The sequence below is a fragment of the Podarcis bocagei genome (assembly GCF_964188305.1).
Source record: "Podarcis bocagei genome assembly, chromosome: 4".
Lineage (NCBI taxonomy): Eukaryota > Metazoa > Chordata > Lepidosauria > Squamata > Lacertidae > Podarcis > Podarcis bocagei.
The window spans coordinates 45,547,389-45,571,686 of NC_138128.1; the positions used below are offsets into that span (position 1 = coordinate 45,547,389).

At 39.9% G+C, this 24,298-nt stretch overlaps 1 protein-coding gene across 8 annotated transcripts in view; it reads right to left on the reverse strand.

Annotated features, from left to right (window-relative positions):
• BTRC (beta-transducin repeat containing E3 ubiquitin protein ligase) overlaps window positions 1–24,298 on the reverse strand; it is a 125,272-nt gene that overhangs the window by 89,769 nt on the left and 11,205 nt on the right. For 3 of the 8 annotated variants that reach the window (XM_081192247.1, XM_081192246.1, XM_081192243.1), the window contains exon 2: window positions 19,581–19,649. The exons of 1 other annotated variant lie outside the window; for it this stretch is intronic. In XM_081192247.1, coding sequence (XP_081048373.1) covers window positions 19,581–19,649 — 69 coding nt within the window. Of the gene's footprint in view, window positions 1–3,301; window positions 3,410–19,580; window positions 19,650–24,298 lie in introns of all 8 variants that reach the window. 4 more of the 8 variants (XM_081192242.1, XM_081192240.1, XM_081192244.1 and 1 more) reach the window with 2 other exon arrangements.

Consider the following 24,298-nt stretch of genomic DNA (forward strand, 5'->3'; position numbering starts at 1 on the left):
TTTGCTGCCAGCCCTCAAAATTAAGATTTGGTTTTATAATCTCACTGTAAATATCCTGCAGGTACTTTACTAGAACCAATGGAGCAGAACTAGGCTTGGAAATACTCTATGGATTTCAATCCACTGTGTTTCTCCTAGGTCAATGGATCTTCTGACTATGGAGTCATCTTGCTTCCAATTATGGGCAGAAAGCATTCTGTTTATCACAACAGGTCACTAAAGAATTTCTTCAAAAGATGCTTCACTACTATTGGAGCCTTAGAAATATACACAACAGAACATGGGGCTTTTTTTTACAATCAGGTGGCATTTAATTTTACGGAATAAAATGAACAAACAACCATATGCCTGTTTAGTCTGTGATACACCATGCCAACAGGGATTTGTTGAATATAAATATGCACAAGAGAAAGTACAATAGCCATAATCACAAAGGAATATTCTACAAATTCAGAAGAAAACTGCTACATTTGAAATATAATTTATACTGGACCCTTATAATTCTGCTTTGCCACTTTCATAGTATCCACTATCAGTTGACAGGATGAAACCTCCCTCACCTAAAAGCCTGTTCAAAGTGCAAGAGCCCTGCCGGATCAGAACAATGGCCCAACTGGCCAAGGCATCCTGTTCTCAGAGTGGTCAACAAGATAGAGCAATGATTCTGAAAGCATAGACTGTAATCAACCTTTACAATGAGGAAAGTCTTCAGCATAGCTTCTCAGCATAGCAGAAACTCTGTGGATTTCACTTCCCCTTTGGGGATTTGAAGCAACAGGTGGAGCTCAAGCAAAGTCATCTGACAGCTGTGTTTCTAGCTCTGTTGTTTTTGCTACAGTTTAGAATCTCTCTGACCTTCCAAACTGGACAGTAATTTCTTATTGCCTGCTGCATATAAGCAGATTTCCCCTTTTAACCAGAATATACTGCTATTGCAAATAATGCATATACATCTAGCTTGTCACAGCCATCTCTGGAAATTAAAATACACATATAGTTTTGGCAGGAACAGAACAAGCAACCCAACAGGAAAAATGTGTTATTAGTTTTAGCAGACAAGCAATATACTCAACATGCTACCAAATCCCTTACCTCTGAATTCTAGTTTGGGGAAAGTATAACCTGAATTCTTTCAAACTGTACATATCAAGGAAGAAATGTACTGAGGAAATTTAAATTTGGCCTCCATTTCTGAAAATGAAAAAGGATACACCCTCGTCTTCCTATTCCCTACAGCTTTGCCAGATGTCCGGAATACTTAGAGGGTGCATTCGGAGTCCATCAATGCCAAGTATTGGCTCAACTAGGAGAGCTGCTGCAGAATGATCTAAGATGCGTCAGCACTATTTTCACATCACTCAAGGCAAGAAGCCAGATTTAAAATTAAGTCAAATCACAAGTTCTTGGCCACAAACCTACGGACTCATCCAGCTGACTGTCACGATGATTCATGAGCCTTAGGAGCATGCTGGAGCAGCTATTCCATAAGGTTCCCCCAGGTGCTGGTACTCTGCACTGCTATTTCTACAGAATATTTATTGTTCTGAAGCAACAAACCATGCCTATTTTTCTTGTGAGTCTACATATAGTCACTTAGGTCCTCACAACTGGCTAAGATCAGCTTCCAGGATAGCCTCCTTATACAGATCCTTAAATAGTCACCATGGTACTATTTATTTCACACATACCTCTAATTCAGTGGTTTCAAAGGTGTGAGCTGGGATTATGAAGAGTGGACCAGGATTAATATCATTTTGTAATATTAATTAAATGCCAAGTCTGGTGTAACTGAAAAAGTTTGAGATAAGTTAAAAATATGGGCTTAGTCAAAACTGGTCCAGTGTTAATGCTGTGTAGAGTGTTATAGAATTCCTAGTAGTGAAAGCCCAATAAACAGGACATAAATGTGATCAGCCTAGAAATTCTCTGTTCTTGTCTATGAGAATGACAATAAACCATTTTTTCTTCTTCTGAGTAACAATCTGCCTGTGAGGGCTCTTTGCATGATCTGGGCGTCCATCTCTCTGTAACCATGAATACTGACCCCCTAAAAGGCATGAATTGGGAGTCTGTAACCCTACTTCAAGGACAACTGCCAAGACTCCTATAAATTCTGAAAGATTTTTAGCACAACAGTTTTATATGTAGGTCCCCATGACTCAGCATGAGGTACACAGGACCTTTTCAGTTGTGACGAGGGTAAAGAAATATTCCCCTGAGAGAAGGCTGCTTAACTCCCATCTCTGCTTTCCTTTCGACCAACAATGAAAACTTTGCAGTTCCACTTTGGCATTTGTATCTGCTGATCTGAAACTGTATTTTAATGATCTATTTAAAGTATTGCTAGATAGGAAAGCAGGATGTAAATTCTTTGAAAATATAAGTCAGCAAGAAACCTGCTGAAGGATTTTTTTGTTTTGGTGTTATGGATTGGAATTGATGGTTGGAATCAAAGACAATTCTCATGGATTCTTCTTATTTTAAATGGCATAATTGCTTTCATCCTCTGATGCATATGATAATGTCTGAAAGAACAAGCCACACACATTTCCTGAATAGCAGAACAACTTGGCCACCTATAGAACTAGTCCAGGTAAATGAAAGCCTATATCTTTTTTTGAAAGAAAGAAAACTGGTTTTGTGAACTAGGGGGTGGGGATTAGTGAGGAAGCCCCTGAGCCTCAGTTCCAAGAAACAGAAAAAACACCCCCCATAACTACTTAATGTAGGTGGGAAGAAGCAAAAATTAAAAGACCAAAGTTTGCTGTTCTGCTTCTATTCCTGCCCCCCAGGCCTACTTTCTTCTATAGCATCACCACTTTTTCATGCAGCTAGATGGAAAAAGTACGTGCACATGACAGCAGCAATAGGCCAGAGACTCAACTGGCTTAAATACAAGTTACCAACTGTCAGTGTATTCTTATCCATATTTAATATTCAAATCCATACCACCTCCACCACCCCCTAAATGTAGAGTAGTAAAATTAAGGCATCAACTGTAGTACATCCAGATCAAAGTGAGCAGTAATAACCAAATCTTGCATTTTGGGCCAAGCATTCTTACTAGAGCTGAGCAAAAAGTTTCCAATTCTATCTGTATTTGACATTGGTGCGTTAGCGGTCAACTGTGGTTCTATACAAGATGTGGATGGCATTTATTAGTCTGGACAACATAAAGAAAACACAACTATGAAGCAAATACTACCACTATTACTACTACTACTAATGGAAAAGTTAATGAAAGCAAGCAAAAGCACAAGCAGGAGACACACCCAGAGAGAGAGAGAGAGTGAGAGAGTACCTGGAAAGCTGTGAGTGCGCCAGTCCCTGGGTTATAGAGGCATCGCAGCGAGGGCATGCTGTCCGCCAGGTTGGAGCAACCCAGCCACAGAGACCGGGGCATAGAGCACTGCAGAGAAAGGACAACTATGAGATGGGACTGTATGAAACAGGATGGCACAGATTACAGGAACTTAGAATCATAGAATCATAGAGTTGGAAGAGACCACAAGGGCCATCGAGTCCATCGAGTCCAACTTCTGGGGCTGACGTTTTCAGAAGAGTTATAGCTGACCGTAAGAGATTGGAGTAGCTTCCACATATCCACACATTACCAACCTGAATATTCCCTTTAGAGAAAAGCAGGAAGGGAGGGTGGGAAGGCATAGGAAACACAACACACATGTCATGCTTAAGATCACTTCAGCTCAATTAAGTATCTTGAAGACATGTTATACCATAGGTCACAAGAATGTCCTAATGTAAGGTAGTCAATGCTTTTAGTGGATTTTTAAGCAATTAATTAACTGATTAAAACAAGTTTTACTTTAGCTAATGTAGGCATTTATCATGCCAGTCCCTTAGCCATGGTGTACTACTTGCTCTCAATTGTACAAATTTGTCCTTCTCTTCCCCACCAGGTCTTAATCACAGCTAGTCACCATCATGTCTAAAACTACCGTATTTACTTGAATCTAATGCACACCTTTTTTTGGCCAAATTAACGTTGCAAAAATTAAAGTGTGCATTAGATTCGATGGAGCATTAGACTCGTGTAAATACAGTAGGTTAACTATAGCCAACACTAAGGTTTGCTCCAAACCAGGGTTTAAAACTGACTGAAATCATGAGCAGCACTGAATAAAGTTAAGGTTTGTGAAGACATTACTGGAGACAGGCAGTGGAGGAAGGATGAGATTAATAGTTCGCCTGCAAGGGCTCCTCCAACTCTATGGTTCTACAAATGTAAGGAAGGGCGAATATACCGTGTTTTTCCGTGTAAAAGACTAGGTTTCCCCCCCTAAAAATAATGTCCAAAATTTGGGGCCATCTTATACACGGATAGATCTCCACCCCCCCTTTTCTTAAATCAGAGTCCCCCAAAATAGGAGGCGTCTTATACATGGGGGGGGGTGTCTTATAGATGGAAAAATACAGTATATTCCATAGCCTGCTCTAGCTTCCTTAACCACAGCCAAGGGATGGGCAGCATTATGTGTGTACTAGCTCAATATGTCAACTTAGTTAATATTTTACATGGTATTTAATGAAGGTAATAGTTCCTGTTAACCAAATGCCACAGGTAATTTACTCTTTGGAAAAGTGCCTCAAAGATATTGCCTGTATAAAGAGATTCACGCAGATGTCATCTGCCCTCAGCACGCTGCATCCTTTTCTAACAATTACAGATATATCCATTCATTACACCAATTAATCAATTAATATTTTTTGCCCTGCTCTAAGCATAAGGGCTCCAGTTCACCTGCTGTTTTTTCCCTATTCAGTCACTATTCAGCATGGGGTGAATAATTCTGCCATGTAAGCAGAATGAAGGGTGAAAACGTCACATTGCATACAAAGGGAAAGGGGGAGAAATAGAATGGATTAGTAAGGAGACTGCAAGGAACCTGCAGCAGTCATATGGTTCAGCTGGCCTTGCTTAGATATTTTTTAGCAAGAAGATTTTTCATCTTTCTATGCAAACTAGAAGATGTGCAAGACCACCAGAAGGGGGAAAATTTTCTATTTTTAAAGTTACATCTAGTTTTCAATAAACTGCACTGGTTAAGTGAAAAGTAAAACTTTGGAAATGACACACATTTTTAGCACTGAATGGACTTTAATATGAGAACCCTCTAACATTTATAGGCCAAGCTGGTCATATGCTGACCCATATATGGAAGGATAGGACCATGAGAGATTAATGACTTGAGATTTTGCTTGTGAATCTTCATCTGAGCTGTATTTTTTTTTATTTTTAAAAAGGTATCAAAGGGAGTGGGAAACAAACAGGTCCACAGCTGTCTCTGGTCTATCTCAGCTGTACACATGTCTTCTGCTCTGGAAGCCTTCCTGGATTCAGGTCTTCCTCCCACTCCACCAACCTTGCCAGCCTAATGGTTACAGGTCATTTAAAAGGTGTCAACTGCTATCTGAAAATGCCTTAGAATAGGCCAGGAGAACCTGCCAACCTCCAAATATTGTTCGACTCCAACTCCCATCAGCCCCAGTGAGCATGGCCAGTGATCAAGTATGAGGGGAGTTGGAAGCCCAACAGGACCTTGAAAGCCAGATATTCCTCAACCCTACCTTAAAGCAAGTAGACAACACACATTTAAGTCAAGATTCCAAACAAACGTAATTTGTTTGGAAATTGCTGTACCTACATCAGAAATGGGTTCAGAAAAATAAACAAATTCAAGGCCCATGATCTGCAGCACTGTGGAAAACAGAGTTATTAGATAAATCACCATTTTTAGACAAGCAGTTTCAATGGCAGCTCCCTGAAGTTCCTGATGCAAAAGAGAGGTAGAGCAATTTAACCCCCCCCCCAAGCAAACTGCTTGCTAGTTTTTGAGGAACATTTGAATGAAAATTCATTTATAAAGGTTTTTTTCATTAGATACAGCATATGGAGCCTAATCTGTGCAGCTTGCATGATACCAGACCCTACATTTTCTTTGTCTCAACCAATCAAGTAGGCCAAATTTTAATCATTAATATCAATTAATCTACTTAGGCTGCAATTCTGTGTACATTTACCTGGGAGTAAGTCTCACTTATCAGAGGGAAAAATACATGCTATAAAGCTTGTAACCTTACTTTGCACCTTGTTTAAAAATTAGGTCAAACGGGAAGACTAAGCCTGTCCATCCAAAAAACAGGGTAATTTCTAGCATGCAGTTATCTCAAATAAAATTCTCAATTAAATTTCTTGGGGATGAGGGAAATCTGAACTACCCATCAACTATGTACAGTGGTACCTCTGGTTACGAACTTAATTCGTTCTGGAGGTCCATTCTTAACCTGAGGTACCACTTTAGCTAAAGGGGCCTCCCACTGCTGCCACGCTGCAATTTCTGTTCTCATCCTGAGATAAAGTTCTTAACCTGAGGTACTACTTCCAGGTTAACAGAGTCTGTAACCTAAAGTGTTTGTAACCCGAGGTGTTTGTAACCCGAGGTACCACTGTATTTCACAATCCACTCCAGGTCACAAGGCCTGTCAGCTATCAATATTTTAAGAGTTCTGTGGCTTAAACTTCAATTTGAGAATTGGCACTGAGTCAACAGTAATATCAATACTCCACAGATTGCAGAAAATGTGAGCAGAAATACTAGAGAGCCTGACGACCCCAAAGATTCAGTCAGAATCATGTGGTTTCTTCCTTTACAAACAAAGTATGGCCTTCCCTCTTTGTCCTCATAGCAAGAATGCTGCTCCACACTGATCATCTCTTGCCTTGATTAGTGAAATCTCCTCCACCCTAGTCACCTTAATCCACCAATATCCATCTACTGTAAAAATTATTCACATATTTCACCACTCCTTAAATCCTCAAAAACATCCTGCGTGCTTTTTGCACAAGCTTCTTGTTCTTACCTTCAAAACTCTCCATGGCTTTCCCTTGCATTTCTGTGCTTTTATCCTTCTGTATCCATCTAAACCATTGACTGTTCAAGTTACAACAACCTTCTTGCTTCCTGAAATAACTCCTTTTCTCCTTCCTGCCCCTAGTACTGGGAACTGCCACCAGAGAACTTACATGAGGATCCCCACCCCCAATTTCTTCCTTCAGATCCCTCCTTTAAACTCACCTCTTCTGTGAAGCTTTTGGGACAATTATTTAGTCCTAATACCCTACTTAACCGACTTGTCACAGTGCTTTTTTCTGAAATTCATTGCCATTTGACCCCCACAGCTTACAATTTTCCTCTGTACACCCACAGGCAAGCCAAAGAGAACACATAATACATTTGATCATGTGGCCTCTGGTCTACAAAAGCATATGCGGTAATAAATCTGTTAGCCTTTAAGGTGCTACAAGATTCTTTGTTGCCAATAGCCTACTGAAACAAATCCAAAGTGTGTGTGTGTAATCGCACATTTCTACCCTGTTCATCCTTCCCTCCATTTCCTTACTCTTCATCTGTTGCCTCTCTTGTGTCAATTGTGAGACTATATGCCCCTTGGGGTAGGGACCTGTCCTCTCATTCTCAATAAAGCAAATGTAAATAGATGACACTCAGTAATAATAAGCCATCGGGAATTCCCAATCCTGTACTCCAGGGGTGGCCAACTCCCGAGAGACTGTGATTTACTCACAGAGCTTTTTTAGGGAGGACGAAAGCTCCTTTTTGGGGGTGCAGGGCAATGTAAATGTTGAACTTTGGGGTGGGAGCCAAACTTGTTGAGCTTCTTTGGGTGGAGCCAGTGATCTACCAGTGATCTACCACAGATGTCCAGTGATATACCAGTAGATCACTATCTACCTGCTGGATGTTCCTGCTGCACTCCATACCACCAGCATATTTATCCACCCTCTCCAATCTTTTTCATTCTGCAAACACTTTTTTCTTGAGAATGAAGGCAGTTTTCCTCTCTTGCATTTTAAGAGTCAACCTAAAGTTAACACAACTTTCTTGAGTCACCTGTAGTTATCTGCTTTGCAAACTCCTCACTTTGGTACACGTACTCTCTGCTTGTAACACACTGTGCTCTATAAGATAAGAATAGGTGAGTGAATGGACTGTGTCTTGTGTCTGAAATACAGGGGGAGAGCCAATGCCGTTTTAGTTTCTTTCCATGCTAAAGCTTCAGAATGTGCACTTGTTCAAATATTCTCCATGACTCTGTCCTTAGATGCATGCCACATACAACCTGTGTTTGCCACTGCATATACATAAGATGGGGAGCTGTGGCCTGTTCAGCTTCATTGCACATTTATCTATATAAATACATACAATGGGTGTATACAAATGTTTTTACATGAACATACAAAATGTGGCACAGCCCTTAAAGGAAACTGAATTCTGCTCATCCTGTAAGATACCCAAAGTTTGTATGAAGGAAATCAATATCACTACATGGAAATAATTACACAAGAATCCTGAAAGTTAAAGGTAAATACATATACATGTAGCATATATTGGGTAACACTGTTTCTTCCATCAACTAATTCATACTCTTAGGTTTGATGCAGTGGTTCATAATTTTTGTCATATACATAACAAAATTCATATTTACTTCAAGAGGTATGGCTTTTTCTTTTTCTTCAAAGGAGGCAACATTTATTATGTTTTAAAAGACCAATCTATGAATGGAAAACGTCATTCCTGTTCTTGCTTCCCACCCAAAGAAAGCACAGGCTTTAAATTGCTAGTGTTGTCTGAAAGAAGCTTATTCACAAACTCAAACAAAAGGCCTCAGGTGTTTCAACAGAAACACAATGTGTGTAAATCAGAGGAGTGACCCAACAGGACACCTTCATTTACTGCCTCAGTGCTAAGAAAGCTCAATAGGCACTTCTCAGAACTCCTGGTCAAGCTGTGTGCTTCAAAAACTCACTACTGCACTGACAGCTCCACAAACAAGGGCCACATTGTTTATCACCGAAATAGTGATTGACAATATCTCCTGCTTGCACCCATGTCAACTACAGAGTAAAAAACCCCAAAACAAACCAAAACCCAAAAGAAATAATGCAAACCACAGTGTGTACAGAGTTGCTCATCAGGGAAGAAAGATAATGGAATCAGTGTTTCTATCCTACTGCCCTACCCCAAATTATCACCATTTGATCTAAATTATGCTGTAGTCTCCCTCAGCACCTTTTAGACCTGGTCCCTACACCTGATCTAAATGGTGCTGAGGAAGACATTGTGCCCTCCAGATGTTGACAAGCTACAACTTCCATCAGCCCCAGCAAGCGTGGCCAATTGCTAGAGATTATGGGAGCTGTAGTTCAGCAACATCTGGAGGGTCATGCGTTACTCACACCTGAAATCCAAAGAGGAATCAACCTCTAGAACAGGGTGGTCCAACCTCTCAGACCAAGTGGGCCGCAAGAGTACATCGACACAGAACCCAAGGGCCACACACTCAATTAAATTTCAATATTGTACAGTTTGCAATATAATTAATATTATTTAACACACACAATTAATATATATACTTGAATATATATAATTAAATACCAATGTGTGAAGTTCGCCAGGCACCAGGTGAAGATGCAACAAAGTGAAGATGCTTCAACTCCCTCCGTCATGTTACCTGTTAAACTGGAAGATGGCTGTTTGCAGCTGGGAGTCTGTTCTGACGTTGTAGGCTCCCTGCAAATGTTAGAACCCTACCAGTGAGAGATGGTTGCCCTCCAACTCACAGAGGACAACTGGAATGCAACTGATGGGGCATGGCAAGCATCCTTGCCCTCATTTCCTCTGCTACAATTAATATCATGTGGCAGAATGAAACCCAATAGGCCTCTTGTTGTCTTCTGCAACAAGTGAGGGAATGAATACATAATTTTCACAAAACAACCATTTCTTTTTGAATCTTTTTTATTTATTTAAGCAAAAACATATACTTCAACAACATAAAATAATACATAAGAATAATGAAACAAAAAATACAATGCGCTACAATTACATTAAAATTAAAACATCCACACCCAAAAAATGCAAACTGGGTTGTTTCATCCCTGGGGAAAATAATTATTATCCTTGGTGTTGTGGGATAGTAATTTTTCTGAAAAGATTTGTTTGATATATAAATATCAGGATAATGTCCTCCAGGTCTTACAATATTGTCACTTTCAGCTGAGAAGACGCTTAGAATTCAGTATAGTAGCATATTTCACAGGAGCCATTTGAACACTGTTAGCATTATTAATGTACATAAAATAAATTCTTGCCACACATTTGAAAATGAATCTTTTTTTGTTTGTCCACTAGCATATCTTAATTTTGAGTTAATTTTTCAGCAATAGCTATGGAACAGATTTTACTATAACATAAATCCTGATTAAACCTTCTTGTGATAACAATCCTGGGGGCTAACCATCTTCACTTGGGCTCATCCCATATGCCCAGTAATGCTAACAAAGGGATTAGTATCAATTCCTCTTTTCTTATTAAATTAATTTCTAGGAACACCATCTCCACAAAAGCTGCTATGGCCAACATTCCCAACCTAAGTGGAAATACTTACCTTTTTGTTTTTAACAGCACCAGCATTTTGAGGACAGACTGGGGTTATTATGTGATAAAATCATTGATTTATAGTGCCACTAAATATTATTTTAAGAGCCTCTTTAGTTTGTTCTGAAGTATTTTTTCTGTCAGCTTCCTCTTGTGCAATACACTACTATGCAGACTTCTTGTGCTCCTTTAAGGAACACAATCTACATCTTCCATGCAGGAGCACTTTTCACTCTATTTTATTTTCTAAGCAAAGGATCCTACATGGAACGGGTTCCAATTTCAGAATTTCCAGAAAGTTAGTGAAGTTACTGTTGCAGCAAAAAAACAAAAGTCATGTAGCATCTTATAGTCCAGCAAACAAAATTGTTGGTCTTTTAAGGTGTCACATGGCTGTTGGTTTTATAATTCGCACTGTACTTTCACTATAACAGGCTAGCATATATATGGATGATATTAGCATTCCTCACCCCCACGTCATTTCTATTTCAACCATGTTTGAATTCCAATGACAACTTCTCTCAGTCACTACAATGGTATGCAAGACATTAAATACAGTTTTTCTTGAACTCCAACTATGTGCAAATTGAAGTTAGTGATGTTCACTCATATCTCTACCAGTAAAGAATGCCCCCTACTTTCCCAAAGTGCCTGAACTAAACAGCAATTGTCATCTTAAATTTATTTTGTCACTGCACTGCTCAATTTCCTAATCAAAGAGTACTGCCAAAATTAATTTGGAGTTCAGACTACCCATCCAAACTCCTCTATCACTACAACTTGACCTTGTATTCTTCTGCATTCTCTCTGTCATGGGATAGATAAAACACGACAGGGCTTTTCCTTGTCTGACAAAATTACCCTGCCAGGCTTAGCTTATCAAATTAGTAATTATTTTGGCTCCTTTCAGCATGACTCTTTTATGCCAAGACATTTTAAAATATTATTTTGTAAATTCCACTGAGGTATGAGTTGCATCCCTTGTGTGTGAAGCTTCACGGGGAAAGGGAAAAGCAAAACTTTGAAGAGCATCTTGTTGTATAATTATAAACTATCATCCAAACCTCAGTTGCATAGAGACCACAACTTTATGAATTTAAGGATGTGGTCCTTTACAGTCTTGCCTCAAAGTAAAACTGCAATCCTAAGCACACTTACCAGGGAGTAAGTCGTACGGAACACAGTTGGATGTAGAATCATAGGCTGGATTCAACTGAGTTCCACTAGTGCAAGCCAGCACTAGGTCTTCTGCTAGCACTACAGACCCTTTTGCTCTTCACTCCACCCCCACCCCCAAATTGGGCTGGGGGAACCTCCAGAACAGCACGGCGGGAGAGTGGGACTGTTCTTTCTGGAAAGCTAAAAAGATTGCACTGATGGAATCATCTCTTTAGCACTACACTGAATTCCTCCCATACGAATTGGAACAGAACTCAGTCATCTAGGCCAACAACCTGCTGATGAAGGAACAAAATGACTACAGCATCTCAAATAGATGGCAATCCAGCCTCTGCTTAAATTAAAAGCCTCCAACAAAAGGAGAGTCCAACACCTTTCAAGGCAGCCTATTCCTCTGTTGAACAGCTCATACCATCAGAATGTTTTCCTAGTCTTCGGTCAAAATCGTCTTTCTTCTAATTTGAACTTGTTGGTTCAGATTCCACCCACTGGATCAATTTGGGAGTGGGGGGAGTACCATAATCTACGTAAGAGAGCCCTTCAAATATCTAATGAGGCTCTATTTTCATCTCTTAATAATCTCTTCTTCAGATGAACCCAATTCCTTCCATTTTTCTTCATAGGACTTCGTTTCCAGACTGTTTGTTACCTATGTCACTCTCCTCTGTACACGTTTCAGTTTGTCAAGTTGCTTCCCAAACTGCAGTATCCAGAAAAGGAGAGTTTATTCTAGGTGAGGTCTGACCAAACCAAAATAGTTTTTACTTCTCAAGGTCTGAACACTATACTTCTATTGTATAGTGTATACTTCTATTGTATATTGTATAGATGCAGCCTAAAACTCCCTTGCCTTTTCAGCTGTCAACCTGAATTGCTGGCTCATATTTAGCTTATGGTCTCCTAAGATCTCTAGATCATTTTCACATGTACTGCCATCAAACCAGATGTCATCCATGCTGTACTTGTGCCTAATTTTGCCTACTTAAATGCAGAACTTTACATTTAACTGTTGAAATTCATATTTGTCTTTGCCCAATTCTCCATCCTGTCAAGTTCATCTTGAATTCTACTTCTGACACATGAGATAAGCTACCCTTCCAATTTTTTGTCATCTGCAAATTTGATGAACATTCCTCACTATTCCTTTGTCCAAGTCATTAATGAAGATGTTGAACAACAGTGGACCAGGGCAGAATTCTGCAGCACCCCACATATTACTTCTCTCCAAGCTACTGAGGAGCCAGCAATGAGCATTCATTGAGTATGCTCCATCAGTCAACTATAAATCCCTCTAATGGTAGCATTGTTTATCCCACATTTTAGCAGCTTGCCAACAAGAATACTGTAGAGGATACTGTCAAAATCCTTGCTGAAATCAAGATATTCTATGTCTACAACATTCCTTCCATCTACCCAACTAGTAGCTCTATCAAGAAAACAAGAAAATAAGGTTAGTCTGGCATGACTTGCTCTTGAGAAACCCATCCTGGCTCTTTGTAATCGCAGCATTCTTTTCTAAACGCTCACAGACTGACCACTTAATGAACTGTTTTAGACCATTCTGTGTAAACATGTACAGGATTATGCTGTTATTGAATGGGACTTTCTTTTGGGTAGTCATGCATAGGATTAAGTCCCATTGACAAATGGGAAAATCACAGGCTGAACTGCAGGCACAACCCCAGAGTGTTGTAAAGTAAGATTTTTAAAAATGTGCTACTTGGAACTATTGTAACAAGGAAAGCAAAGCAATAGCTAGGTCAAGTCAGCTTTACACAAAAGAATTTAAGAAGCATGAGGAAGATCTATTCCATTTTTAAAAGAAAAAAAATCCTAAAATGGAAGTCAACAGTGCTACATTTACAGCTTTGGAACAGGATAAAAACAGTAGCCAGTTTTTGGTGAATGGCAGAGCAAATCCTCAATCTATAAAAAACAAAAAGGGGAGTAATTTATTCATTGCTATTATGTATCCATTAACCTTGAATGCAGAGGTGGAAAAAATACTTCAAACACTTCAGTGTCGTCAGAATGAACCCATTAGGTACCTGGGTGACAAGGTACTTCTAATTTTCCTATTTTAATCAATGTTAATTATTTTCTACAGAAGCACAAAATCAAAATGTATATCAGCAGAATTAACGGAAGTAATCATATAAAACCTAAGCAAGTTGGAAAAATCCACTGTGGTGCCTAAAAGTGGGAAATAATTCTTCAGTCCTCCAGAAAGTTGTATCTAGATATCTAACAGTCAGATTAGGATTTTCAGAAGCAAACATCTAGAATTATATACAGTACATCTAAAGACATTTAAGAACCTTGGCAACCAAGGCAAGTAGAGCACAGATAAGGGAAATAGGATCTGGTGCAGAATTTAAATGCAAAGCTTTCAGAATGGAACTAATCAACTGATAGTTAAAAAGCTCTCAAAGTGTTTATGAGGGAACCCATAGAATTGTGACACCCCACTTTCCCCCTTGTCCTTACAGAGAAATTACACCCTCACTTTGGCTCTTTATGCTACATGTATCACCCAAACAAGCTGTGTATACTCTGTAACACCTCTGTGATGCAATAGGGGTCCTTCTCTTGGTCACCTTTTAACTCTTTACTAGCTTAAAAAAACACAGAATATTAGGAAATAGCTCAAAATATATCTCAAAAATGATGTATGTTGGTGGGGATTACAGAAGAAAAAAACAAGAACAATTAAAGGGCTCAACTGGATGATGCTAAACAGGAAAAAAGAGTAAGTATTCCTATCTAGTCTTTTTACAAAGAAATCCTTTTTATTCTATACTGGTCTCTGTGGTAACAACAGGGTGCCTATATTATTGTTATAACTGCCTTTCCCTTTATAGAAGGACAAAGGTTAATTGCTTTTCTGGAGGTCACCCGGCAAGCCAACATCAGAGTCAAGAACAAGACCCAAACTTCCTTATTCCGACACATTATTTAACCATTTCGTTACCACTCCCTTTCGCACCAGTGCAAAAAGCTTTAGGTTCCATTCAGATTCTTGAATCCAGTGAGATTTACTTGGTCACTTAACCCCCATACGCCACAAGAAGTAACTAAGAGACTTCAGGTAATTCAGTGTGGCTTTCAACCCATCCTTTAGGAATATGATTGTTTATGTAAGCTGCTTTGAGAACAAAAAACAGTAAGAACCAACAATAAATACATCAAGCAGCAGCATCTACTGTTTCACAACCTTTTCATACCATAAAGTCTTGTGTGTGTGAACAGGTATCTTCATCAGTCTCTGGAAAATGGCAAGGAGTTCCAGAGGGGATACCACTTAGAAAAGGATCTGCTCTTGTAGCCACCTAAATTAGAATGCATTTTTTAAATTTAGGAACTAGATCTCTTTTTCTATTACTTCTGGCATCTAGTCCATTCATGATTTTAAAACTGTCAACATGTTGAATTCTGCTCAGAAACTGGAAGCCAGTTCAGTTCTTTGAGTCCTCCTATTATTTTCTCAACCTACCCAGTTCTTAATACCCTGGCCACCACATTCTGTACCAGGTGAATTTTCTGAATGAGTAAAAAATAGCCCACAAGGATTGCATTACACTAGCCCAATCTAACACCCACACACCCACACCCCAGGATCAACTGCCAAGCCAGACTGAGCTGGTAAAAGGTATTCCTAGCAACAGATGCCACCATAAAGTCAAGAAGGAATGCTTTGTCCAGATCTCCTGACTGCTGATCCACTCCTCAGAGGGATGCTACCTGGTCCACAACAGGTCAATCACCTATCCCCCACATCAACAGAACCATCCATACCAGCATCTCCAACTCAACTGGTCTGAACTTCAGTTTATTTGCTATCATCCAATCCATCAGGATCACTGGGATTGAAGGAAAAGAAATAAAGCTGGACACCATCAGCATTACAACATGACAAGCAACCTCCCCCTGTGATTTTACATAGTTGTTATACACTGTATAATAAACAGCATAAGATGGATACCCCACAATATCTCTCTTAATATCACCTTCTGGAACAAGTTAACGATTGTAACACAGTGCTGCTGACCCCCAGTCCTGACAAGTGGTCCAGAAGGATATCAAGTCAACAGTATCAAACACTGCTGTCAGATCCAGAAGAATCAAGGTCAAAATCCAATAGCTGGCAAACGTTGTCCACCAAAGTGACCTTGGCAGTCCAAGTCCCTCTATGGGTCCTGAAGCTAGACAAATTCTAGCAAGCTTGATGATCAACTGTGAACATCCTGCAAACTTCTGGCGTGTTTGAAGCCACCACCCAGGAATAAGCTTGCTAAATAATAATCTATGAGGAAGAAGTCACCAAACCCAATATTAACTTGGGCAACACATTCTGCCTTGGCTTTTTGCAAGACTGGACACATGCTATATAAACATCAATAAAAACCTGACAATTTTATTTAAAAATTAAGCAGGTTAGATTTGCACAATTTCAGCTGCTTAAATTGGGGATAACAATTGAACAGAACCTGTGCAGAGTTGCCTACATTCAATATTATAACCTTTTGTCCTTAATAGCGGACTGTGTTCAGTCTTGCAAAAATCCATCTTCCTTCATCTCATTTGTAACACAAAATGTTTTAAGATCAAATTAATATACTTCTATAGGGGCATTTTATGCATTCCATTTAAGCCAGGCACAAGATCAAGAGTGTGCAATACAAAGGGGAAACTCCACAGCCATGACAAGAGACTGCTGCGATGACACTGGGGTTTGCACACAAGCCAAGTTTTCCCAACTGCTAAAGGACCAGTCAAGGTTAAGAAAGAAATGCTAACTCTATACTTTCAGATGAACTAAGATAAACAATCATATGCATCCAGTTGAGCTGAAATATCACCCAAAATGTTTACAGTGGGATGATTTATCTCCATTTAAAATTAAGGTGCTTTTAGGCAGTGTAAGACGTACCATCTCTGTTATTCAGGTACACTGTTAAGCAATTCAGGTAACATAAACAGTTGACATTAGTCCTATAACGATTTATCTTGACAAATGCTGCCACTGCACTGTCAGAGGTTGTATTACCACAGTTAATACTTCAAGCAAATGTAAACCTTTTCCACCTAGGGCTGTTTTAAATATTCCACTCTTTCTATTTTTGAGCTGTAAACAGCAAGGGGAGGGGGAGGTCAGGAAGATTTCCTGACAAACGTTTTAACTGTGATAATATTCACCCTTTTTCAATATTGTTTTCTGCCATTGTTTTCCCTTTATGACCAACCATATCTGTTCACATAACTGGGGGCAAACCAAGCCAACTGAGAAAAAGGGCGGTAAGGTAAGGTAGGTAAAAGTAAAGGACCCCTGGACAGTTAAGTCCAGCCAAAGGCAATTATGGGGTGCGGAATTCATCTCACTTCAGGCCGAGGGAGCCGGTGTTTGTCCACAGACAGCTTTCTGAGTCATGTGGCCAGCATGACTAAACCACTTCTGGCACAACAGACCACCATGACGCAAGCCAGAGTGCACAGAAACACGGTTTACCTTCCCGCTGCAGTGGTACCTATTTATCTACTTGCACTAGTGTGCTTTCTAACTGCCAGGTTGGCAGAAGCTAGAACAAAGCAACGGGAGTTCACCCCATCGCGTGGATCCGAACTGCCAACCTTCTGATCGGCAAGCCCAAGAGGCTCAGGTTTATACCACAGCGCCACTCATGTCCCTAGGAAAGGAGGCAGCACACCCATGTAGAAAAAGGCTACATGAAATGAAGAGATAAAAATTGGCTTGGCATTGCTGATAAAATAGTTGAAATAGCAGGGGGAACTTTTCAACACTACTGAAAACATTCCTGAAATACAGCAAGTAGTTTCATCCCAACCCATTTATCCCCCCCCCCACAAACAAACTCTGCAAGTCCTAAGGGTGCAACTGCCTCTGTGCCTGGAAAAACAATCCCCCAGTATGACTGCATTTAATACCTGGTGATGGTAGATGAGCCTTTGCTGTCTGAATGCCAAATCCTTTTAAAAAATGGGTAAAGTACATATTCCATTCTAAACTGTGCATTGAACATTGTATTAAGCACTTGTAAGGTATTACCACAAATCCAAAATATGTATGCAGTACATTTTAAAGGGGAAATGGTTGTATTACAGTAGTACCTCCGGTTACTAACTTAATTCATTCCAGAGGTCCGTTCTTAACCCGAAACCGTTCTTAACCTGAGGCGTGATTTCACTAATGGGGCCTCCCGCTGCCGCCGCGCCGCCGGCACACAACTTCCACTCGCATCCCAGGGCAAAGTTCACTACCAGGAGCATCTACTTCCAGGTTAGCTCATTACCCAAAGTGTTCGTAAGGAGAACAGTACATAACCTGAGGTTCCACTGTACATTTTTGGGCCAGCAACTCATGCACATTGGCAAAGCATTAAAGGAATGGATAGAACTGAATAGGTCCCTAACAGTTTTCAACAGAGAAGAGGGAGGGAGAGGGAGGCTAAGTACTACCCATTCATGTATTTCAATATAATACTGCCTGGGCAAGAAGTATTTTAATTAGGTCAGTAAATGCAAAGACAACATGAGTACTTCAGTCAACATGAAAATTAATGAGCAGATTGAGGTTCTGATTTCCAGTGGTAGTGGCAAAAGTAGCCTTTAAGAAAACGAGAAGGGGAACTACTTAGGACAGAATCTATTTTTTAGCAGTTCTCTTAGCCAAGGTCCTGCACAGAAAAGAACAAAGCTATTTCAACAATGATCTTATGTTCGATCACACTAGGGATAGATTCTAGCATCCTCAACTGAGCTCTTGTTGCAAACAGTCTTGTATGTTACTAATAGTTTAGAGGTGGTATGCAGATGAAACTAAAGACCTACTATAAGGTTTCCTATGTTATTTTCTTTGAGGAAGGGATCTCACATTTCTTTGCTGATCTCTCTGTAACAATCCAAAATGTTTCGTGCATAAAATAAACTAGTCCTTGAGCTGCTGGGCTGCTTGCAGAGCAAAGAAAATGAGACACCCCAAGATTCTCTCCTCCCACTTAAAACTTTAGGTTTCATTATTTTATTTTCTCCTACTCAGTTCAAGGAGTTCTTTATCCATTTGTTTCATTAGGCACAGAGCACCAGAGAGACTTTCATTCTAACAGTCGCCTTCAAAACTGTAGTTGCCACAACAACCAGATGCAGCTTAGCTGCATTGTTCTCATTTGTTAGTACCATGACACAATCGTTCCATCTTCCTACAATGAAGCAACTTTTCATTTCTACTTTTCAAGGATGTTACATTTCCCCACAAAGATACAGATGTGCCGTGAGTGTGCATGTGTCATACATGCAAAGTTGAAAACAAGATTCTTTTGGGAGAATTGTTATACTAGATTTGTTTTGAGATGTTGACAGCAATTGCTAGAGCCAGGCTGCTGAAACATCTAAAGCTTGGCCTTTAATAATCACCAAAGTAATATAGCGCCAGACCACATCTGAGCAGGGACTCCCAATAGTGTCAGATTGTGTCAAACTGCAGGATTGTTATGGGATGCGAGCAAATGTCCACACTTGTTTTACCCAATCAAATCTGAATTAGGCTCTAGATGCAAGCCTCCTGTGTATTAACCCACTGGCCTCCCTGTTATTACCACCACCACAGACCTTCACATTTGAAGGCTAATTTTAATTCAGCAATTTGAGTTGTTGCTGCAGATCTTGCTATACAGTGCCCCACTCTCCCTTCTGATGATCCTTGTTTGAACTTTTACTCACGAGAAGTGCAAACAGGAGATGCACACAACATGCAGACACACAACACTCACAAATATATAGATGTAGTGAATATCTGATTACACATCACCATGAGGGTATTGAACTGTATGTGTACTTGACCAATGAAACAAACACGAGTTTTCTGGTGCAAGCCCTCACAAGAGATGAGAAACAGTAACACAGTCCAACCTGCTTTAGCCATGCTTGGTATCCAGAAGATGAAAGTTGGAATCCATCTTTAGGCATGTGTATTCTGGGCTAGGAGAGAATAGACATAAGAGACCTCCTTTTACATTGAGACCTGGCTAGCCTACCCTTATTTCCAGGTGAACATAAACACCAAACACACTCTCAGCCATACACATAAAGATGCATTCTTCAGGGGAATTGCAGGGAGGCTGCTACTCTATATAGCATAAATAATAGAACCTTAGGAAAAGAAAGATGATAAAGAATGCCCAACTCACAGAGGATTTTGCGCAGGTAAACATCTCTAGAACAATTAACCCACGTAATACAGCTATAGCGTGGCCCACCAACACCCAAGATCGTCCATTAAGCTTTTTTTGGGAGATTCTTCACAGCAGCCGTGGGAATATAAGTAGTGTGGGGTTTTTTAATTAAAAAACCCCTGTGCATTCACATCCATGTATAAGATGACCCCCAATTTTTGACAAAAAAATTAAGCAAATTATTAAAGCAAAAATAAGCCAAATTTTTTTTTGTCTCGTACATGGAAAAATACAGTAATTCACATACCATGGATGGGGATCATTGTATGCAAGCTACTTAAGGAGAATTTCTTAGGTGATGGCCATATCCCTCCAATCTACTTTATACACGTACAACATCATCTTCAAGTTCACCCTGAGAAAATCTGATCTCTTCACAGCCTGCTGCTGGAAAGGGTAAGGGGTTCAAGCAGCTATGTGCTTGTTCCTTACAGCCTTTTTCATTAAAGGATGCATATATGAGCCTATACAGCACCAAACCCCTTCATTTTCTTCTGACATGCCTGATCTAAAACTCTATGCAAACAGGATAACCACAATTAGAGCAGTTTTTTGATGTGGGAATTCTTCTTGAAGAGCACAACAACTCACAGAGCATCGGTTTAAAACAGTGATTGTTCAAAATGTGTTCTGAAGAACCCTGGGGGTTCCTTGAAAGCTTGTGAGAGAATTCTCAATGAGAAGACCAGAAAAGGCAGGCAAGCTTCCTTAACAGTTTCCCCCACCTATTATTAATTACAGTGGACGCTTGGGTTGTGAACGTGATCTGTGCAGGATGCACATTTGCAACCTGGAGTGGCACTTCTGCGCGTGCGCGACTGCCGAAATCCGGAAGTAACCTGTTCTGGTACTTCATGGTTTCGGCGGTCCATAACCCGAAAAAACGCAACCTGAAGCGTCTGTAACCTGACTGTATTACTATTATTATTATTAAATTTATATCCTACGCTCATTCTGAAGGAGTCCAGGGCAGCACCTTCTTCTAAAATGCACAGCCAATAGTTGTATGCATTCCAAGATGCACTATAAGTTCAGGCAGGGCAATAGTAAGGCTTAGCAGGTTTATCCAGAGCTCCATAGGTATTGATTGTAAATTCTAGAATACATTCCAGATGTTCCACAACATACAGAGAATGAGCAGGCATTAAAACGGCAAACACAGTTCAGTGTAAGCAAGTGAAAAATAATGTATAGTGGGACAAAAAAAACCCCTAACTTCACATATACACTTGGGACAGAATCGGCCCTGGTCACTCAAATGGATGATCTTCTTTCTGAGAGGGACTGAGGAAGTTTACCTTTGTTGCTCTTAACAGAATATCAAAGGGTGGTGACCAAAATAAGGGCATTTTCTGCTGCTGCCCCTGTTCTGTGGGTTGCCCTTCCCTCTACCATATGTGAAGCAGCAACCTCAGTTGCTTCACACATCTCTCAGGCTTTCCCTGACCCATGAGGTTTATGTATGCAAATACCCTGAATCTCTGTATTACTTACTTTTTATATTGTTTCATTGTTTTTAGTTTGTGTTTTTGGTTTAATGAATATTGTTTTTATATTGCACATAGTGTACAGCACTTAAGAGATTTTGAAAAGATTAAGCTGTTCAGAAAAGCTTCTAAATAAACAAATGCACTAATGTGGTCTGAACTGGCAGCAACAGACCAGGAAAGAGAGCGTCAGGACTTAGCAGATAACTTGATGAACATGTCGACCCAGGAGCTGTGAAAAAAAGGTGCATTCCGCGTTAGGGATCATTGGAAAAGGGATTGAAAATGAAACTGCCAACAACAAAATGCTGTTATACCAATCTATGGTGCAACCACATTTGGAACACTGTGTATAGTTCTGGTCACCACACATCAAAAAGGATGTTGCAGACTTGGAAAAGAGGTTTTAAAAGGGCAGCCTAAAATATCCAGGGGCCATAGCAACTCCCTTGTGAAGAAAAGTTATGATATTTGGAGCTCTTTTTTAAAAAAAAGTACATGATAAAGGTATATAAAATTATGCACAGTGGGTAGAAAGTGGATAGGCACCTCTCATAATAGCAGAACCAAGAATCAACTAATGAAGCTAAACAGTTTTAAAAAGGATCAGTATTGTGGCTGATGCTGTACATATGTAACTGGTACAGACTTGCATTCTCACAACAGAATTTCACCTTCTCCACCCTCAGCAAACCCTCAAAATCTGTTATGGAGGGTTGAGATCCCCTCTGGAGCAGCTTTCAGGAGCATATGGAGGGCTGCAGGAGGAAGGAGAGGAAGGAGAAATCCCACTGCATGCGTGGAAGTACTTCTTCATACAGTTCACAGTTATGGAATTTGCTGCAAGATGCAACCATTCTACAGTATACAAGTTTTACAAGCATGATCCCATGGGAACCCTCTCCACCCCATCATGCAGTGTATTACCCAGCCTAACACCTGCCAAATTCCAATTCTGTAATGTGCTGCAGCAACCCAAACATTGTATTTAATATGTAGCCTACTTCTAGGGCTGCCTTCTCAACAGTCTCCCTCCCACGATGTACTAAAGTCATTAGCTCGTTCTGATTTCAAACTGGCCATCTTTTCCCTGCAATCTTTAACTGACTTTTTGTTTTATTACCTTCCTTTACCCCTTCTTCCATTTTTAACTTAATGGATCTAGCAGTCTCTAGTGAGGTCTGAAAAGGCTGTTTTCTCAGAATGAGTCAATATTTTAAATTCTATGGAATGCATTTGTTTTTCCCCTAAAAAATAAATATAAAAATGCAGCCTTTAAAAGACAGACATTAAATTACAGACCTCAGTTCCTATTTTCTAAGCCTAATGCAACCCCTGAAGGCTTACAATATTTGAATCACAGCTGGAGCCATGGTTACCATACAGTTTAAATATCAGCTTCTTTACTCTGCAATTTGTTTTAAAAATCAAATCAGAGGCTGTGTCATAAACAAGTGCTAATTAAGTAGCAAGTAAGAAGAGGGCTTTCTGTGCAAGAAAGGTTCTTAAATATCTGCCTCTCCAATCTTGTAAGAAAGGATAAATAAAGCCAGCTGGGAAAATTATGGGCCAAAACTGGCGTGAGACATACACACACAAACAAAACTGTGGCTGGCACTAACCCTCCAGTGTTATTCCTTTCAGATGAGAGTCAGGAGGCTACAGATTATGATAAGCTTCTTGCTTTTAGGTGAACAATGCCAAGTTAGCATGGCAATGTGAGTTTGATCACTTAATTCTGTGAGGGCATAAGCATATTCCTACGCAGCCTCTATGCTTCAAGCCACTCAATTCTGAAACAACAGAAATCAAAACTGCAGCTCCCTTTTGGCACCACAGAACTACTGCTGGGATGGCAGAATATTTATTATTTTTATGTAGTCCTTTGGACAGATGCATTTTGTTAACAACAAGAACCCTGTAATTTATTGCAATCCCCTATTTGGCAAAATTCATTTATTCTTAGCTAAATGCTTAGCTAAGAATAAATGAATTTTTAATACAGTTTTTAGAAACACTTGTCACTGCTTCAGCATTTCCATTTAGTGAATAGGACTGATGTTGCTCTCAGCAGGGGGTGATATTTTAATGATGCAATGCTGCACTTCCTAGAAGACAGACAAGCCTCATGAGGCAGATTATAGGACTAAAGAAACTCAGATCCCATTAAAAGCAGACAGCTCCAGACCATTTTTAAAATTAATTTTGTTTAATGATAAAATGTGCTATAACAGGTGGGTAGCCAATTGTAAAATTAACCAAAACATAGTTAAAGGAACAGAAGAATGTTAGAAAAGCAAATACAATAATGCTCCCACTACCAATTTACCAGATGCATCTGTGGAAATACTGGCACCTATCAATACTTCATTTTTGCTGTCTACAAAGCAGGTGCAGAGTCTACATTCCTTTAAGCTTAGACCATTTGTCCATCTAACTCAGTATTGTCTACACTGACTGGCAGCAGCTCTCCAGAGTTTCAGACAGAAATCTCCACCAGCCCTATCTGGAAATGCTGACGATTGAACCTAGGACCTTTTACCACTGCACCACAATCCTTCCTTGCTTTATCAAAGCCTGAAATGTTCAGAAACATTCACAGCAAGAAATATATTTGAATGAGTTGCCTTCAACAAAAGCTTGTTGCAAAGAGGCTTTTGCTTTTAGTTATCCATGGCTTCCCATTTCATCCAAACTGGGAGTCATGATTTAATATTAACTATGGCTGTTTCAAAACAAGCCACAGTTGGTGATGATGACCACAGTTCCCAGTCCAGACAAAATGGCAAATTACAGTAAACTAGAAATTGAAGCAAAAGCTTCTGAACTCCTCCTCTTGAACATGTATGAAGATGAAAGGGGAGCAGGTGAATGTGTGATCCTGGAGGCAGTTAGGCTCATTCATCAT